The sequence below is a fragment of the Lagopus leucura genome, unplaced genomic scaffold (assembly GCF_019238085.1).
Source record: "Lagopus leucura isolate 7727_CA_CO unplaced genomic scaffold, USGS_WTPT01 Super-Scaffold_100157, whole genome shotgun sequence".
NCBI lineage: Eukaryota > Metazoa > Chordata > Aves > Galliformes > Phasianidae > Lagopus > Lagopus leucura.
Genome location: NW_024962334.1, coordinates 641,065 through 660,911, shown reverse-complemented (window position 1 = coordinate 660,911; position 19,847 = coordinate 641,065). Strand labels below are relative to the sequence as shown.

General features: G+C 38.7%; 1 protein-coding gene across 3 annotated transcripts in view; it reads left to right on the top strand.

Annotated features, from left to right (window-relative positions):
* Nucleotides 1–19,847, top strand: part of HECW1 (HECT, C2 and WW domain containing E3 ubiquitin protein ligase 1) — a 236,233-nt gene that overhangs the window by 197,230 nt on the left and 19,156 nt on the right. For all 3 annotated transcript variants that reach the window (XM_042889148.1, XM_042889147.1, XM_042889149.1), the window contains exons 18-22: nt 565–648; nt 1,224–1,333; nt 3,925–4,045; nt 4,935–5,048; nt 7,303–7,455. In XM_042889148.1, the coding sequence (XP_042745082.1) occupies nt 565–648; nt 1,224–1,333; nt 3,925–4,045; nt 4,935–5,048; nt 7,303–7,455 (582 nt within the window). The remainder of the gene's footprint in view (nt 1–564; nt 649–1,223; nt 1,334–3,924; nt 4,046–4,934; nt 5,049–7,302; nt 7,456–19,847) is intronic.

Genomic DNA, 19,847 nt, shown 5'->3' with positions numbered 1-19,847 from the left:
CTACTGTTGGGATCCTATCCGTGCTTTCCATCCTTGTTAGAATTCATTTAAAGTAGCAAAATGCATGATTTTATACATACACCATGCAACTTCTTTGATTTTCAATTGGTATCATATTCTTGATATTCTAGTGTGGTTTTTACCAACTGGAATGGACAGAGGTACAGGAAGTGATATTATATGAAATACTGTTAATGAAAGGAGATATCTTAGTTGTAACCTTAAACTAGAAGTCTGTCTGTCAGTGACAGTAGCTATAATATTACATATGGGCTTAGAAGGTGAAGAATTATTTTGTTTTCTGAAATATGGTAGAATATCTTTGGCTTTAGGATCAGGCAACTGACTGATATAAATAGATTATTTTTTTACTAGTTTGTTAGTGTGATCAGCAAATTAATCAGGCAGTTAAACTGTCTGCCATTTTTTTTAAAGAGAGAAACAGGAACTGGCAAAATGCTGAGGAATAATGATTTTATGTCTAACTCATGCCTTGATTGTGGCATGTTCTCTTCACCTTTTTCTTTCATTCTCCTCTTGTCAATAATATTGTTTATGTTTCAGGGAGAAGATCCATTATATTCGGACAGAGGGTACGCATGGGCTTGAAAAGTTGTCCTGTGATGCAGATTTAGTAATTCTGCTGAGGTAAGAAATTTGATCAAAAGCATAATATTGTTTCTAAATCTTCCAGACCATTGGTAATTAAAATAAGATTTGTTGTTACTGAGAGTCACTCAAAATAATTCAGCCAGTGTCTGTCATTCCATTCTTACTTCCTGAAAGGCAGCCTCCATCAGTGCAACAAACTCCATCCACAGTCAGCTCAATTATTTCAGCTGTTGTCATCAAAAAGCAGATAAAAACAATCAAGCAAAAATGTTTCATTTTAAAGTTGTTTTGTTTTTACAGAAGGAAGGAAAAAACCCTCTTCTTTCACAATGCAACTAAGTAATGTAACTGCTCGTAAAATTGCTAATTTTAGTACAGTAATGCTGTCCATACACACAGCCACATCCCACAAATGAACCTTCAAGTGCAGTAAATGTTTTTTGGGTAAAAAGACTTCTATTGGGACTGCAGAGCTTGTTCTTTATGTGCTAACTACTATTTTTTAGCACAGTTAAGGACTTTAGTGTTGTTTTGAGTTTACATGGAAAATGTTGCATTACCTCATGTGATGAACATGTATGAAACTTCTCTCTATCACTTTTTACACGCAGCCTTTTTGAAGAAGATATCATGTCCTACATACCACTCCAGGCCACTTTCCATCCTGGTTACAGTTTCTCTCCTCGCTGCTCACCCTGCTCATCACCCCAAAATTCTCCAGGTAAGGGAATGGGAAAAATAACTCAAAATCTTGCAGTCTTGGTATTTATTCTAAGAAATATGAAAGAACAGATGGAGAACCAGCATGAATTGTTAACCTGTTAATTCCAGTGCCCACTCCAAATCTGCTTTTTTGCTGGATCAGTTGCCATTGCTGTTACATGTCTGTTGAAATGTTAGCAGTAGCTAGAGCACACAAATCAGGAATTGCACATGTGGAAGAATGCAATTTTCTGCTTTTCATATATCTGGGGAGGATTAAGATAAACAGAGAATAATGTGCTTCAAATATAACTTGCTGACATGGAAGCACATTCGTGTTATGTGACAAGAGCAAAGAGCGACATCCAAATCAAAGGCTTATTGCAATACTTTAATAGTTCTCTTGTAGAGTTAACTCACCTCCAGTTTGTGTTCCAAATACTTCACCTCTTTCCAAGACTCATCTATTTTAAGACCCGATGGAATTATCTTGATCATCCTGTCTGACCTCCTGTGTTGAGAACTTTAGTTTGACAGGAAACTTATTTTCCAGAAAGACATGCAGTCTGAGAAGGTTATTTCCAGCTGTGGTATGTCTCTGTAGTTATTGTTTATGCTATAGAAATTTGAGGAGCTGATGTCTCCATTTTGCCAAGATACACACCGCCCCACTGCAGTCTCACTGCATGGCTGTGTCCAGTGGTCACTGTTAGAGAAATTTACAGAAATGTGACCTGAAGAAATCCATTTTTGGCTGACATTTGAAAACATCCATGTGTATTATCTGATTTCAAACAAAATTGTTGGACAAGAGATGTCCAAATCTCAGAGGTGGCTATGCAAAAATGAATTTTCTTTTATGCCAAGAGGTTAAATGCTGAGCCTTTGTCTCCAAGAGATCAGTGTTTTGTCAGAATGCTCTATTGTCATGAATGAGTTTGAACATCATTGAGAATAAATGTAGCCCCTTTCCTCTGCATCAGGACAGATCAGAAACAGGTCTACTGCAAGACCAAGTCTAGGTATTTGGCAAGAAGATGCCTTTCAGAAATGCACAGATCTTTCTCGTTTTTGTGAAAACAAAAGAGCAAATACTAATTTGTGGCAACATGCTGTCTGCTTGCTTATTTTTGCCACTGCCTTCAAATCCCTTGAGAGCCACAATTCCCTTACATTCTGAGGGACAAAAAGTCTAACAAAGTGTCGCAAGGGATTCTCCTTGCACAGCATGTAAATACTCCTTTCTGTTTTACTGGCACAGACTTAGTAATGTGCTTTCGTCCTGGCAATCATGGTACTTTGTGCTCCCACTAAATGTGTTTGATTTTTTTTTACCTTCCTATGGAGAACTTTCTGCCAGAATTCTCATGTAAGAGCTTGTTTATATTGTCTTTTCTAATGAGAAAGGGAAATGGGATTTTAAGGATCCGTTCTTTGACATGATCCATGACTTCTTTCCATGGCATGGCACTTCTGCATACAAAAGGACTAATCAGCCACTTTGAAAATGCAGACTCCAAAACAAAACAGATCCCAAATTACTGAAAATCTGGTGTGTGTGAACCATAATAGGAAAATGTCACATTTCTTGCTGACGGAAATCTTTTTCAGTGCCACGAAGGGTTTTTGTGTTGATGACTGGAAGCGTTTAATATACAGTTAGATTAACTCTGGGAAACCTGATTCTCTGTTTGGCTGGGGTGCTAGGCTCCAGACAGAAGTGCTGCTTTGAGCTCCAGAAGTTTAATCCTGCCAAGTAAGAAGATCTGCTATTCAACGCAAAAGAGAGAGATCTTTTAAAAGTGAAAAAGAAAATCTAAATACCAATGGTCATGAGTGGGAGTTATGCATGTCAACCTTTCAATCATGCCTTTCTGATCCTTTCATTCCGATCAGTCATAGTTAAAGGCTCAGGCAACCCAAAGGCATGCAAACACAATGCCAAATTTACTGTTCTCTTAGTGAAGAAAATACCGGTCCCAGAAGTCATCAGAATCACAGAGTTATAGGAACTTAAAACTCCATTAATGACAGGTAGAGTAGAATTAGGCCTTATGAGGAGCAGCTGAAGGAGCTGGGATTGTTCAGTCTGGAGAAGAGGAGGCTCAGGGGAGACCTCATTGCTCTCCATAACTACGTGAAGGGAGGTTGCAGTGAGCTGAGGGTCGGCCTCTTCTCATGTAACTGGTGATAAAACTAGAGGGAATGGCTTCAAGCAGCGCCAGAGGAGATTCGGGTTGGAGATTAGGAAATACTACTTCTCTGAAAGAGTGGCCAGGCAGTGGAATGGGCTGCCTAGGGAGGTGGTGGAGTCACTGACCCTGGAGGTGTTCAAGGAACGTTTGGATTTTGTGTTGAGGGACATGGTTTAGTGAGAATTATTGGTGATGGGTGGATGGTTGGACTGGGTGGTCTTGTGGGTCTTCTCCAACCTTGGTGATTCTATGATTTTATGATTCTATTAATTAATACTAAGTGCATAGAAACTCTGCATATTACTGTAAGAAGTTCCTAAAACATTTGTTAGTGAGTTGTGTCTGGAAACATTGGCTGCATGATTTGGAAGAATTTAAAAGAACCTTGCAGTATAGAATGTTTTTTTCCCACCAGGACTGCAGAGAGCAAGCGCAAGAGCACCTTCTCCATACAGGAGAGATTTTGAAGCCAAACTACGCAATTTCTATCGAAAACTTGAAGCCAAAGGATATGGACAAGGTCCAGGTAAAATTAAGTAAGTATGATGACAAGTCACTGAAATAGTCTAATGTGGTCTTTAATCATTATCCGTGAATGAAGGCACTGACTGATAGGGAGTGGGAAACACACCAGAGATTGGACTTCATATGTGCACCACCAGTATCTGATAAGTGTATATCTTGCAAAAGAGTGAAGAAATTCTATTTCTTAGAGATTTATATTCTCTCACTGACCTGTTTAATGGGGGTGTTGATATTCCTCCCTGTAATTCACTAGAAGGAAAATCATCTGTTCATGCAATTGTCCATGGTAATAAACTATACATTATTATCAGCTATTTCATTGTAATGATGGAGCAGCTCCAAATCCTTTGGATCTACTTACTAATAATTCAGGATCAGAGTATGACCCTACAAAAGTTATCCCATCTATGCAGTTTCAACTTCAGGTAGTTCTCTGTATTGCTAGCCCTTGTGGATTTGAACCAGGGAGATTTCTGCCTCTCTTCATGTGTTTTGGGGGATCTTTGTCTTAATTGTGGGACTGGCTTCGTAGACAGCTTGGTAGTCGGCTTGAGACTCTGTGCTTACCTATACTTGATTGAGTCGTCTTACTTGGTTAAAAGACTCTATGTTTCAAAGATATTTCCTGGGCACTGGTTGAGTTCATGCATCAGAATGACTTTTTACCAAATCACATCTGTTGGGGGAGGGGAGGGGAACTGAAACAAAGCAGTTTATTACAGACAAGTATCATCATCATGATATTCTTATAGAATATAAGAGTCCCAGTCACTGGTTATCCCCTTTAGTGTAGTTATTTGACTTCTATGGAATTGAATTTACCAGGTCTTGTTTACCTTCAGGCTTACAGACTCACACGAGATTCGATTATTATACCTCTTTTTCTGCCTCCCTTTGCAGGCTAATTATACGACGTGACCACTTACTGGAAGGCACCTTCAACCAGGTGATGGCATATTCACGCAAGGAGCTCCAGAGAAACAAACTCTACATCACATTTGTTGGCGAGGAAGGGTAGGAAACCACTAATGTTCTCGATTTTGAAGTAGCTGTTATGTTGCAAAACATAGTTGACTAAGGCTGAGCCTTCATTTATGCACTGTTTTTATTTTACTTTTCATTTTACTTCTGTGTTAACGATCCATCTTAATTAGACCAACCATTTGTTAAAAATCAGAATAGCAAAAATTCTTCATTTTCCTATACCATCTAGATGTCTCAAAGTGACAATTTAAGTAGTTAAGCCTGATGTCACCTTGTTGCCATAAATATTTAGACTGGATGGAAGACAAAACTGAACTACAGGCCCATGGTTACACATTGAATCACTCTCAAGACTATAATTAGTTATTAGACAAAGCCTTTACCCCTTTTATTACTCTTACTCTAAGAAATGAATCTAGATTTGCTTCAAATGTTTTTGCTTTGCATGCCGTCCAATGAACATTTTTTATTATATGTGGACTTATGCTCTGCCTAAAGTGAGAAAGTTTAGTCATAACAGTGTGACTCACCCAGCTGAAAAATGAAAGCAAAAGAATTCTCTTGAGAAGATCTTTTCTCAGGAGACTTTCTGCTGGCCTTACAAACCCTAGGACCGTGCACCTATGATTAAAGCAAGCCACTGACCTTTTGTTTCTGCATCTAAGCTGAACCTTCAGTGCCACCCCAGATCACCTCAAGAGGTACATTTTAATTGAGACTTACTCCATATTCTTCTTAATGGAGAAACCACTCTGCATATTTCCAGTGTTCCTTGTAACAAAGATTTGAAGTCATATTTTTCAATAGCTTTGTATGTAAGGTTTCATTTATTAAAAACAAAAATAGCAAAAACAAACAACAAACAAAAAATAGGTTTTCCATTACAAAAGTACCAGAACGGGAACAGTAAAGCTCTGGGCACAGTTCTCTCCAGCAACCACTGACACTGTCAGCTCTGAGATAGCTTGTCAAGTGGAGAGCTTCTGAAGAGCTGAGTTGGTTCAGAGTTACATCAGGTCCACTGGAAAATAAAAGTAATGGATTTAAAAAACAGTTCCTCAGTTATCTTAGTGTCAAGAGTTTTTTTAACTCTTACTTACTATACTCTATGGAATCAATATTATGTAATAGAAGTCATCTTTTACAGCTGATTTTGTCACTGACTTGCAAGTAAAGCTTAAGCATGGAAAATGCTGCATTTTTGGAATAGCATTCTAGTATGCTTACACTGGCCAAAGTCATGTTATTTTCCCCACATCTGTAATAACTTTTTTTTGTGTGTGGCAAAGTACTCAGGAGAACCTCAGGCCTCAGGCCTAAAGCTGCTGAAGGGAACAGTAGTAAGCCTCCAAATGTAAAGCAGAGAAGGGTGGACCTGCGGCCCATTATCATCTTTATTGTCACACCAACCAGTCATTCAGACTCTTTTGATTATGCTTCCATAACTTGAAGCATATTACAAAACATTCTGATCCAGCCGCAGTTTTCCACTTGTTTGACATTTATTAAGTATGAGGAATAATGCCCGCCTCAGAAACTGTTTTGGCATGCACGATGTATGGCTGCAAATCATTTGTTCATTTTGCTGTATGTAGATATATTTTAGATTGAAAAACCTACATATCAGTATTAAAGAATTATCTGCTTTTAATAAATCCATCAGAATTGAGATTAATTCATTCATGATGGCTTTTTGTTTGTTTTGCATATAATTGGAAACTGATTTAAAAGTTAAATTGAAGAAAAAAAAAAGGAAAAAAAGTTCAGTCTCTACAGAGCAAAGTCATGCAGTCGCAAAGCAGAACTTCGAGTGTACCACATGTATTTGAAAGTATTAGAAAATCATATTTGGAGCTTGGATGGAATAACTGATGGATCACCATTCCATCTTAAGGGAGTTTGTCTGATTCTTGGTCTTCCTCAGTATTTACCTTTAGGTTATACACTCCTAAGAAATCATACCAGGGGCTAGATCGTGTCACTGGGAGTAGGGGAGTAGGGTCAATCTTTGCTTCTGTCTGAGCTATCTGATCTGAGAACGCAGATGTTAGTAGGCAGTTCAAACCCACTACTAAAAAGCAAAAAAGTGAGAAGAGGGTCTTTGCCCTCTGCCCTGTAGGATCTGCAATCAAGTTTTGGGAGAGGAACTGTATCATGTTAGAAACACTTAATTGTGCAGAGGTAGGTATTAGCAGGCAGTGCCTGCAAAAACAAGGAAATCTGCTCAAATGTGAATGAGTCTCTTTTTTTATGTTTTTTCTTTTTTTTACTTTTTCCTTTCCAGACTGGACTACAGTGGCCCCTCTCGAGAATTCTTTTTCCTTCTGTCTCAGGAGCTCTTCAATCCCTATTACGGGCTGTTTGAGTATTCAGCCAATGACACTTACACTGTACAGATCAGCCCCATGTCTGCCTTTGTTGAAAATCACCTGGAATGGTAAGGACATTTTATGCAGAACGGAACAATCCTTTTAGAACAGATCAGAAATAGAAACGCAAAACACAAAAGATATCAGTTATGACTAGACTGCATACAAGTGTCATTGCTGCTGTTGGGAAGAGGTAAGAGGTAGACTGGGAGAAGAAAGAGGACTAAGTGTAAATACACCAGCAAGCTTTTAAAAAGGAATTGTGATGAAGTACTATTATTCAGATATTCTAGTTGTATTACTTGGGGTTTGATGTTTTTGTTCTTCATTGTGAATATGAAAAGGATGGGAGTGTGGGCTCTGCTAACCTGGATCCTTTTCTAAGAATATCATGTGTAGTCTTTTAGCACATCAAGCAGCTTGGTGCTTAGAAGCTTTAAAAAGGCCCAGAGAAAGCAGTATACCTTTTGTCCCTGCCAGTGTCCTTGCCTGTGCATGGCATGGCCAGCAGAGCAGACATGTCCTTCACTTTCCCTTGTACGTGTGCAAATAGACAAATTGGTTCTTTATCAAAAATTCCGAACGCATATTGTGATGTTTTTATTTTTGTATGTACCTCCAGATCACTCCATCTTTGGGATTTGCTTTCCTTCTGATAGTTTCAGGTGTGGTTCAGTGGAGCATGTGCTTGGTCACTTCTGGCATTTCATTGTTTCAAAGAAGTACTGAAACATCAGTCTGTTCTTATAATGTTTTGCTTTATCTAACCAACCTCACTGACTCCTCTTAGAAATTCTTTTTTTTTTTAATGGAAGGCCACTCAGGCCCTTTTGAACCACCAATAGCACATGCCCCTCTGTTCTTCTAGACAGTACGCTGTGTGCTTTGGTTTATAGTGGGCAGGAAGTCAGGAAAGACAAAAAGAAGCCTCATCTCTACTAAATTTGCAGTGGAAGAAAAGATAAGTTGCTGTGACCTAGTAATGGTCTCTGAATTGTTTTTTCTATTGCCACTTCCAGCAGTGGAGCGTTACGATAACAATGGTCTTTGCACTAGGACTATTTTTCTGCTGTCATTAGCAGGAAGAGAGTGGCATAGTTCTTAAAGCTTGTCGGTCTCCCTCTGCAACCCTACTAATTAAACATTATGCAGTGGCTTCCCAGTTTTCAAGGAAAAAACACAGTCTGTCCTTTGTTCAGCTTGACAGGCAGCATGAATAAACTTCTGATTTCAGAGGCTGTGTTTGTGAGGATGCATTTTGATTCCAGGGCACAGGACTTCTTCTGCCCACACTGTGAACAAACTGGACTCAGGCCCGTTACTCCAGAGCTGGTGATACCATGTTATCCAGTGGTATTCAAAATAACTCCTGTCTCTTACCTGTTGTAAATAGCGTCTCTGTGAAAAAAAGTTCAGCTTCAGTTTTTTTTTAACAGAAGTGATACATCCTTCTTTGTTCTCTACTCCCATTTTGTTCTGCTCATTAAGAGATTTTATCATGGAACAGGCAGATTTTAAAGGTAATCAGGACATATTAAAAAGTGGAGAGACACCTAATATATATTTTTTATAGCAGTTATTACTTGAATGAGAAATCAGTAGCAGTTAAACACTTAGGATTGTATTTCTCTAACTACATGTGTAGATAGAGGCTACTTGTATACAGAATGTTTGGATTTAAGGAATTTTTAGTTTCTTGTTTGTGTTTTTTTTTTTTGTTTGTTTGTTTTTAAGGGAAGAGAGATGAAGTGCATTGGCCTGTAGAGTGAAATAAATGCTGTGAACAAAGAGGCTTGTACATAAAGTAGAATTAAGCAGGATAAGATTGCAGAACCCAAGGGAAAGATAAGCAATCCTGTAATTCCTCAGGAATACTCCTTGAACCTGTTATGGAAATAACTGGCTGAGACAGCAGTTTATAATTAGCCTGATAGATTTCATAGGTGGCTTGTAGATATGCAGGCATTCCACGTCTGTTATGTTGCCTGTGTTGACTGAACTCAGCCACACATGCATATATATATATATATATGTACTACAGAAGTCTGGTTACAGGCTAGGATGAGGTTTCAATTAAGCTTTTGCAAACTGAAATAATAGGATTGCTCTGTTAACTCTTTGCACACTAACTTCTCTGAGGATACTGTACTAATCTGCATGTCATCATTTGTTCACGAGGAATGGAGTGTTCTGAAGTTCTCACCCTTCCTCTAACACTGTTCTCATCCAAGTCAGTGCTCAATCTTCTGTTTGCAAATTTACTTGTTGATATAGTTCCAGCACAGTCTTCTCTCTCTAAGTTGCAAGCAATTATTTTCCTGTTTCCAAAACTGGTAGAAACATCAGCAACTATACATGGATGAAATGATTTTCAGAATTCACAGATGATTGATTGTCTTTTTAAAACTTGAAGATTAATGTCAATCACAACCACATTAGTTATAGATTTGCAGATTTATTGAACTGTTTGCCTTTTGATGCTGTGAGGCTTATCATTTGTGTGACATCTACCTATTACATGTGTTTTCTGTAGAGTAATTCTACAAGACTTGTAGAGACATGGTAGAGTAGAAAAATTCCCTCAAAATTATGTAATATTTTCTCTTTTTAAGTGAACAGTGAGATAGAACACATATAACAAAATGCAAAGATGTGAAGTTTTGGCAGAATTGAAAAACATGCTGCTTTTCCCCCCTCCGGCCTAAAAGTTGCACTTCATCCTCTGTTAATGGCTTATTTCATGCCTTGCTCTTTGTACAAACAACATTCAGAGTCCAAAATGAGCACATCAAAGTGCAGTGTAGTTGTATGCCAAGTAAAAAAAAAAAAAAGAAATGTAATGACTGGAAAATGTTTCACATTTATGGAGAAACTGAGACTTAACACATTTCCTGCAAGCCTCCATTGAATACAACTTTTTCCTGCAGTTAACATATGGGCATGCTGAACATTTTCAATCTTCAGAAAAATTAATTTTAAATCCTCTATCTGAAAGAACACAGTTAAATCTGTCTAGACCTACGAGGTTTGATTATACACATTTTTATTTGTGTGCTACAGGATGTACTTGAAGTTCATACAATTGCTTTCAATCCATGCCAGCAATGAGCCATCAGATCTATGTAACGTGCCTACCTCTATTCCTGAATACTGGAAAACATCTTCGAAAATACTGTTTACAACCCTACAAAAGATAATTTGCCTTTCTCCAAAGAAATGAGCAAAACATGGTTGTACATGCAATATTTTATTCCAGTGAAAAGGATATAGTTTAGCCCAGAGAGAATATTCTCATTTTCACAATTGATCAACAATTGGTCAGGTGTTTTGGGTAACTGAGGTAGGATACCACAGACTATCTGATGGAGGAAATATGTTTCTAAATTCTGGAAACAAAATACCTAGTTTCAAAATCTGCAGAATCTCAAATATTGATGCAAGCCATGGGTTACTCTCCCGCTTGTCTTCATGGTATATTTTTCAACAAATCAAGAAAATGGCTAGTGTCTGTTCAGTGCATCACACTCACTCTGTGTTGTCACAGAATAAAGTGTCTAACCATGCTGTAATTCACTATGGTTTTCCTTGGACCTTCATTTAATCTACAATTTTCCATAATGTTTCCCTACTCTGGTCCAGCTAAGAAACACAATGAAGTGAATATGTATTCTTTATATATACGTGGTTATTTCTGTGTCATTTTTACCACACCTGAGGACCACTTGTTCTTGTGGCTACCAGTTTTAGATGTTTAATATTTGCCTGTCATTTAATATCACTTAAGTTCTACTTCTTAGAATAAAACAATTCTCAGTGTTTTCTTGAGAACTGTCTCTCCCTTCTATCAGTACTTAATCTGACAATGACAAAAATGTCTCATTGTCTTTTCATTTCACAAAAATCTGTTCACAGAGTTCTGTCAGGCAGAAATCTGATCTCTATTTTCACATCCTCTGAGTGACCTAGAGTTTTCCTTCACAGCACTCCTGTCTTTAGAGTGTTCTGGTGAGATAATGTGGCGTGCACTTCTTCAAGACACAGAACTGTAGTCACAGCACGGTCACCTGCACCCCACTCTGTCACCAGATCACTTGCTTGCTCTTCTATCTAACTAGCATCCTCCACTTTTGAATTTTTAGTTCATTGTGTGTTTGTAAATGTAGAACCACTGCCAGAAGTCTGAAAGGGAGCCCAGGACAAAAGACTAGATGGCCTAGACAGATAAAGTCATTCACAGACATTCATTTGGAGATCTGATGGATGCTAACTTGAAACATCTTCTGTATTTTCATAGCAAATTAATGACAGCATCCATTATCCATTGCAGAAAAATCCTGTTGTGTTTTGATTTTTTTTGTTTTCTTTAGATGAAGTTTAATACATTTATTTAGCAGAAGTGTCTTAGAAAGTTGAAGATTTGTGATTAAAAATGTTTTTTTGCAGAATCTTACTGAAGAACATAGAGATGGCATTACAGTGAGATCTGGTGGCCTAGGTTTTCAGGAACTGTAGACTGGTTTCTTGCTGCGGTGTCCTAGTAAACTACATTAACTTATTTAGAACTTAGTGCTTATCTAGAACTGCTTTTAGGATAGGAGTTTCAATTCCCATAGTCAATATTTTTTCTGCTTTCTGTTATCCCCCACAGTCTAATCCTTGCTGCTGAACAGACAGAAGACTTGCATGTATTTGTACATGTATTCTGCAGGCAGATGAAAGCCTGTTGCACCCACTCTTCATTGTAGACAGGTACTTGCTTCCCCCTACACCAACTGATGTGCTTTCTGCAGCACTGAGCCAAGCAAATGTATGCAGCATTCACCTGCTCTGACAACTCAGGGACACAGTTTGCCTGCTGTGTGGGTAAACCTGAGTCAAACTCTGACCTTCCCATTTATTTATTTCGTGTCAGTGAAAAGCCATGTAGCCATCACTGCCTGTCTTAAGTATTCCTGAGAATGCAGGGTGTTGTTTTACCAAGAATGTCCCAACCTCAACTATCCTTTCCGACTGGGAGCGCGTAGTTTTCTTAACCTGATTTCCTTTGGAGCTGTGCCTTGTGCAATTGTGCTGCCAGTCCATCAGGCAGTTTCCCGATCAGTTTAGAAGGTAAGTGTCTCACAGATAGTAAATTCTTAAAAGCTTTGAAAAACTTGTGATTGAGTTGAGGAGCTCAACAGTTCCTATTCTGTTTGGCCCATTGGGTGGCCAGCTTGCCTGAGTTAGCTGAAGTCCACCATGGGCGCAGGCCACAAAGCAGTGGTACCATCTTGTGTGGCAGCTGGAGATGTGAGAGACAGCTGTGAATGCTCAGGGAAGGCAGAAGAGAGAAAGTAGAGATACTCCAAAGCGTGGGAAGCACTGGCAGAGATGTGTAGTAGAAACTGGAGGTATTGCAGTATGGTAACGTGGGGCCATCAGGCAGATCTGTAGGAAACAAAGCACAGTTAACCCTGCCACATGGAGAATAAATAACTTGCTTCAACTGAAAATAAGAAATAAAGAATATGACAAATTGCCTCGTGATCTAATGGGTTGTATTCAAAAGTTGACTGGGTCCTGGTCACATTCTGCAGCTCTATAGAAACAGTGGATAAACGTAGTCAAAAAATATAAGCAGGAGCTCTGAAAGTGGCAGTACTCCTCTCCACTGATTGAACTGGTAGCTGTGAGGATCATGTGGCCCAGTGAAACATAAATGACTTTAATATTTCAGATCTTGAGGCAGGTAACCTGAATATAGCCCACTACTGTTCAGGCCGTCAGAAACACATTTGATTTTGTGGCTTGATTCAAATGGATTGGCTGTGTGGTCTCCATTTGCAGAAGTAATGAATTTAGACCAACTTGACAGTCATCTTTAAGGGACCTGTATGTGCTAAATGCTGAAAAATTGTGCTCTGAAAAGTAGATCAGATATAGCACATCTCAGAGTAAGCATCCAGAAACATTCAGCTGGTGTTAAAAGTTAGATCGTTACCCCTTTGCCTCAGCTTCAATCTGAAGAGGTTTCCTAGTCTGTAATCAGCTTGAAATTCACTTGTTGTGTACTAATGCTCTAAACTGCTTTGAAATTCACAGATGAAAGTCAGCTTAGAAAGCCAAAGCGTTTAATTTTACATTACAGTATAAATTTTAATTACTAGCAACATCTTGCTTTAAATAAATTACATTTGCATGAGCTCGCAAGCACTCTTGTAAATCTTCTGGACAAGAATGATATTAAATGGCAGCTGAAATCATGTTATAAGACCATCTCACTGTGAAAAGAGTATGTTACTGAAATCCCTTCTTGCTGCTGTACTATGATCTCCCTCAATGCCTTCTGTACTGAAGTGAACTTCGATATTCTTATTAAGTTTGGTGTATGACTGTATGACAATGACCCTGCCTAAACTGCTGGTTAATTATTTATTAAAAGTTGGGAGGAATTCTAAGATTAAAGGCAAACCAAAGCGAAAGAGAAAAGAAGCATTCTCCCTAAATGAGTTTCTACAGCACCCAATTGCTTTTTTTAAAGTATCTACTTTGTATTTACCTTATTCTTGGCTTTCTGTCATTTACTGGTGACAAGTTAGCTTACTGGTGCCTTGGTTTCAAGTTCATTTGAGGATCTGAATATCAGTATCAGAAGGGTTGAAACAAGGGCTGTCTCCTACACCTCTTCTCCTTTTCTATTCTCTGGAATTCATATTGTCTAGCACTGCTTCCATAATTAGTTTGGTTGGAGGAAGAAGCAATTGCTTTGTTGTGATTTTATGGAAGTTGTTCTTTTCTCCTTGCTTAAGGCCATGTAGTCTTTTGCAATATTGTTTACTGAATTTGCCCAACGATGAGAGTGTTCACATGGAAATCTGTATGGTGTCTCCTCAGTCCACGTGGTGGAGTAAAAAAGGGTAAAATCCACAAAAGCAGAATTCTTTTCAGTAAGTCATTCAGATCCATTTATCTTGCTGTTTTTTTTAGTAGAAATGGTATTTCTTTTTGTGTGGTTGTTTCCCTGAGCTGTTCTAGAAGCTAAAGTTTCATTTGCCCCTTGACAGTTATTTTTCATTTCACTGTGTTAGCTAAGTGTTACATTAAAATGCAGAAAGAAAGAAGATTACAGATCTACATTTATCTGGTCTGAATTTATTTATATGGAGAAAGATAATGTCAAGTTTGCTGGTTGGTCTCAAGCTGGGACAGGAATCTTTTTCCAGGTCTCAGTAAAATCTTGAAATTGTGGAGAATAGCAAAAATATTGACCTACCTACCATCTATGAATTAATGTTTGCTTAATAAAAGGAATATAGAAATACACGTCTGGTATCTTGCGTTCAGTTGAAGGAAGCTTTTTACATTGTCTCATTACTTGCATTTCAGAAAAGGTGGACTAGAAGCTGGAGTTATTTTATTGTATTGGAAGGATTCATAATGAAAAAGTCAAAACTTCTCTTAGGGTTCAGAGAACAGCAAAGAAAGATACAGGTCTGCCACATTCTGCACGTTCCTAGGACTGGATCAAAGCTGTCAATTTTCAGAGGCATTGATAAAAGTTGAAGGCGTTCAGTGTTTTGCAGAATGAAACCTAAAACAGACAGCCAAATGATTAGCAGTATGGCTGAATTTTAGCACATGCATTTCTTAGCTTATTCAACCAAGTAACCTTATCTTAAGAGGCAGGGATCGTTAGCTGAAATGAAGCACAGTGCAATTGCAATGTACAGCTTCTGGACCTGAAGCTGTAAATCCACGTGACCTGTTTGGAGTTAGCTCATGTAGGGGTATCTGCACCATGCTTCATAACATGGTGTAAACATTCCTGGGTGTTTACCACTGAGTTTATGATAAGCAGTCTCTCTTATTCTTTTATACCCCAGACAGGCTTGAAAGTATATGCTACTTTTAACTAAGTCGATTATTGTGGCTTCAGTGTTTTCAGTTAGCCGTTAAAGGAAAATGTGCCGTCATTTGGCTTGTGCTTTTATGGCTCTCTTGTCTGGTAGATGACGAAATCTATGGATTTTCCTCTGGCAAAGCTATGGAAAGCAAGTATAAATCATGCAGTGTATAAGATTTCACCAACAAAATGTCCCCCTAGCTTTTCCAAAAGGTTTGACTAAGAAATCCAAGTCTTTGTTTGCCAGAGGTTATCCCAGAGGAGGACAATTGTACATTATGGTTCATAAACCTGATAGCTCTGTGGGCAAAGATAGGCACTACTCCAGCACTCTGTCACACTCCTCCTCTTCAAAAATGCTACAGTACGTGGAACATCTTTGCTATTATTAGAATGACACATAGCTAATATTTGATGTTATAGAAAGTCTGTCTATTTCATTGATCTCCTTATTAGCTTGAAAGACTGAACAGGAAGACAGTTCTTTCCAAATGCCTGGATTATCTGGTTCTTGGATGGCCCTTGACACCAAAGCTGCCATACCTATGATGACTCCATGCATTGGAGGTGCCAGAGGCAGATTTTCTCAGTTCTGTATCTGCAGTAATCACTTCTGATGCAGCTCAGTTGATGTGAAAGGAGCCAGTGCAGGTGCCTTGGCATGATTCTTCTTACATACCCAGTTCTGTGAGGGCCTTTTGAATCAGACATAGTGCATGCAAATGCAGTAACTGTTTCTCTGTGGCAGTTGGAACCACAATGTGCTTAAAACATGGAGTCCTTCTGGAAGCAACTGTTTGATGGAAAGTTTTGTTTTGTTGATGGAAATTTGTTTGTATTGTAAAGAAACATAAGGAGTTTGTAAATTTCTCTTATCTATATCAACTTTGCCTATCATTTTTCTGGATTAAGTAGAACTGCCTGCAGCTTCCCTGGTAAAAGCATGTTTTTTTCTCTGTGACACAGATCTGTGTTTTCTTGTGGTTGGTATAGCCAATATATAAATGAGATGAAAAGACAGTTTGGATGGAAATAAACTTAGCTAGGTTAGAGACAAGAAAGACACTTCTGAAGGATTTGATTAGGTTAAATAGAGCAGCAACAAGGTTTACATTACCTCATTGTTTTCCAGTTCTGATAAATTAATGGTTTGAGTTTCAATCACTAATTCAGAACGCATGCTCTCCAGTGACTTAAGAACACATTGAGAGTTCATATTTCCATCATGTGTAAGCATAGATCTTTTTCTTGTGGTTTCTCTTTAGTACTGATAAACAGAATGTTGTGTTCCATTTGGAGATAGAACCAGAAGAGAAAAGTAGGGGTAGCACTGAATGGAGTCAGTAATACACTGGCCTGTTCAGACATAAAGTTTCCGCACTGTTTAATAATAAATTGAGAAGTCAATTTATTGAAACATATGCATTATATGAAACTCAGGTGCCAAGATGGATAAAACTAGATAAAGGAAGACTGGAAAGAGAGGTCTTATTCTGTAGATAAACATTCTACAGAATGTTTCTATGTTTCTGAATGATTCTATGTTTCTGAAGAGAAACAGTACTGCAACAAACCTGGTCTGGTAGGCCATGACTTATTAAGTCTGCTGATATCAAAAGAAAAATGGGTTAACTCCTTCAGAATAAGTGTGTGGGGATCCAGGTTAAGTTCTCAAGTGAGGTGCTAGACATCAGAAGAGGTGGGATAGCTCCTCAGCATAAGGTGAGTAAAGCAACATAGAGACTACCTAGAATTATATCTTTGTCATGCTGAGAATTCTTCACATTGAGGATGGATATAGGAAAAGAAAATAAGGCACCAACTATCTATCTATCACCATGAATATTGGTTAAATAAACAGAAGAAAGACATTTTTTAATGCAGCTGATAGATTTGGTGGATTTGGTCTGCTGACAAGGTTTTGTGAAGATGATTTGATCTCATGCTGGGTTGTTGCTCCACAGATGTAGCTCATTACATGTGGATTATATCCTGCAGTGAAACAACAAAAGGATTTGTGCTACTAGCATATAGACACATATCTCAGTGCATATACCTGACACGCTGCTAGTTTTGCTTAAAATTCAGGACGTACGGGGCCAAGCAGAGTCGCTATAACTATCTGTTCTTTTTTATTTTTGGAAAAACTACATTCTTAGAGCTGTCTTGTATTACTTCTGCCCAAAATACAGTGTATTTTTTAGGGGAAACGGTGTTCTTCATTTTGAAAGTGCTGGTGCTTGTGAACCCAGCAAAACTGAGAAATCATGGATCGGTCCATTTTCCATTCCAAGTCATATTATTTTATGGTATAGGAACATGTTTTTGATTCCTTTAATAGCTGGTTTCTAGCTTTTAGAATGCTAGAACTCACAAGGTTCTTCCTAACGATGGAGACTTTAACTCTTTTAAAACAAGCTGTGCCACAGCTCCTGAGCTAATGATGCCCAGCTTCCTACAAATCTGAGTTTCATGACTTAATTCTCTGTCACCTAATAAGATGCATTTTCAGATTAAAGCCTTAACTATTACTGGGCCATTCTAAATATTTTCCCCTTTTAGATTCTCTGATGTCTGATAATGATTGAAATCAGGTCCTCTCCCACTGTGGAAGAACTAACAAGCTTTCTGGCCTCATCCCCCCACCAGGCATCATTTTGCCTTAAACAGCTGCCAGGTGTGGCTGTAGCTGGATTCTGCACTAGAATCAGAGCAACCCTGAATATATGTATGGGTAGGGGTGCAAGAGGCAGGAAAGCAGCCCCATGGAAAGAGATCTGGGGTTTCTGGTTGATGTCAAGTTGAAATTGAGCCAGTATCATTCCCTCGCAGCCAAAAGGATTCTCTAGGGTGCATCAAGCCTATAATGCCAGTCGGACAAGGGAAGGTGTTGTACCATTCTGCACTGTGCAGCCTCACCTCAAGCACTGCCTGCAGTTTGGGTTGCCACAATATAAAAAGGACATAAAGATATTAGTGAGCATCCAAAGGGCTATGAAGATGGGGAACAGTCTGAAGGGCAAAACGGCTGAGGTCCCTTGGTCTGTTCAGACAAACTGACGTGAAGCCTACAGTTCTTCATGAGAGGAGTGGAGCTACAGTGCTGATCTTTGCTCTCTCAATGACAAGATCGAGGGAATGGCCTGGAGCTGCACCAGGAATGACTCAGGTTGGGTGTTAGGAAAATGTTTTTCACCAGAGGGTGATGAGGCCCCAGAACAGCCTCCCAGGGCAGCGGGCATAGCTCCGACTGGTGGAGATCAAGGAGCATTTGGCCAGTGCTTCAGACATTGGGTTTGGATTTGGGTGTTTTATGTGGAGCTGGGAGTTGGACTCGATGATTCTTTGTGGTTCCCTTCCAAATCATAGGAATATGATTTTCTATTTTCTACAGGATATTCTATGACACTATGATTCTAAGGCTCTCTGTGAATTTTTTTATTGTTATTATTATTTTTTTTTTTTTTTGCACAAGCTACTGTATCGAGAAGGGCACACTTAAATCCAGCTGATGAATTTCAGGGAGATAAGATTTATGAGATTTTCAGTCTTTTTCATCTTGTAAAATACTTCCTCTATTAGGATTTAAAGTTTGCCATACCATAGCTAATTTAGCCCACAAAGCATCCTCTATAGAATGATAAACAAAAACTATTCTTCCACTGTATACATAGATTATAACTTTGTTTATCATTTTCCACCTGAATATAAGGAAGGACTATCGTGTCAGGTACAGCTGTGCAAGTTCAACCAGTTAAGAGAGGGTCCTGTAACAAAGTCATTATTGGACTTCCCTTATTCTGCTGCTACATGATAAGGAGCAGAGTAAATTAAATTTCCTGTGAGTCACCTGCAGTTGTAGGAGAAAATATTGCTTAGTCCCTGCTACAATGTGTGGATTTGTCTATCTGTGTACAGACGTGGTAAGTATGCAGTCCCACTGAGGAGAACAAGCCTGTTATTTTGCAACAGGCTGTTGTGAAAACAGGCCATTTCAGGGGCACCTGCAGCTTCCAGAAGGAAAGAAAGTTAGCTGGGTAGTGTGGAAACTCCTGCAAATGGGTCGAAGAGTAGTGTTTTTAAAAGCCAGAAAGCAGGTGCACACAATGTCCTTTTTGAATGGAGCAATGGTGTCAATAGGCAGGAAACCAGAGCAGCCCTACTGCTCATTAATTCTGTTTCTCCTTCCACCATTTCCTGCTCATTAACTCTCTCCTATGCTTTCCTTCTCTGCTAGAGTGCATAACTCAGTCTCAGTGATTGTCTTAGAAAGGGAAAAGTGTTGAAAGAAAAAGACAGAATGAGAATCTGCGTTTCTTACCTGTCTCTAGATATCTTTCCTGCTACAAAGAAATGCAGTAAGCATTTTATACTTCCTCAGAAAGATATATGCAAGTCAGGTTTAAGGAAGGTATGTGCCCTCCAGCCAGGATTTACCTCTGTGCTGCTTATTCCATCAAGAAAACTTGTTTTTTCTGAAGGGTTTGTCTCACCCGTCTCTGACTTTCACCTGTGCACTAAATCCTTCAGGAAGAAATAAACACAAGGATCTATTTTTATTTTAACTGCCTTTTTGTA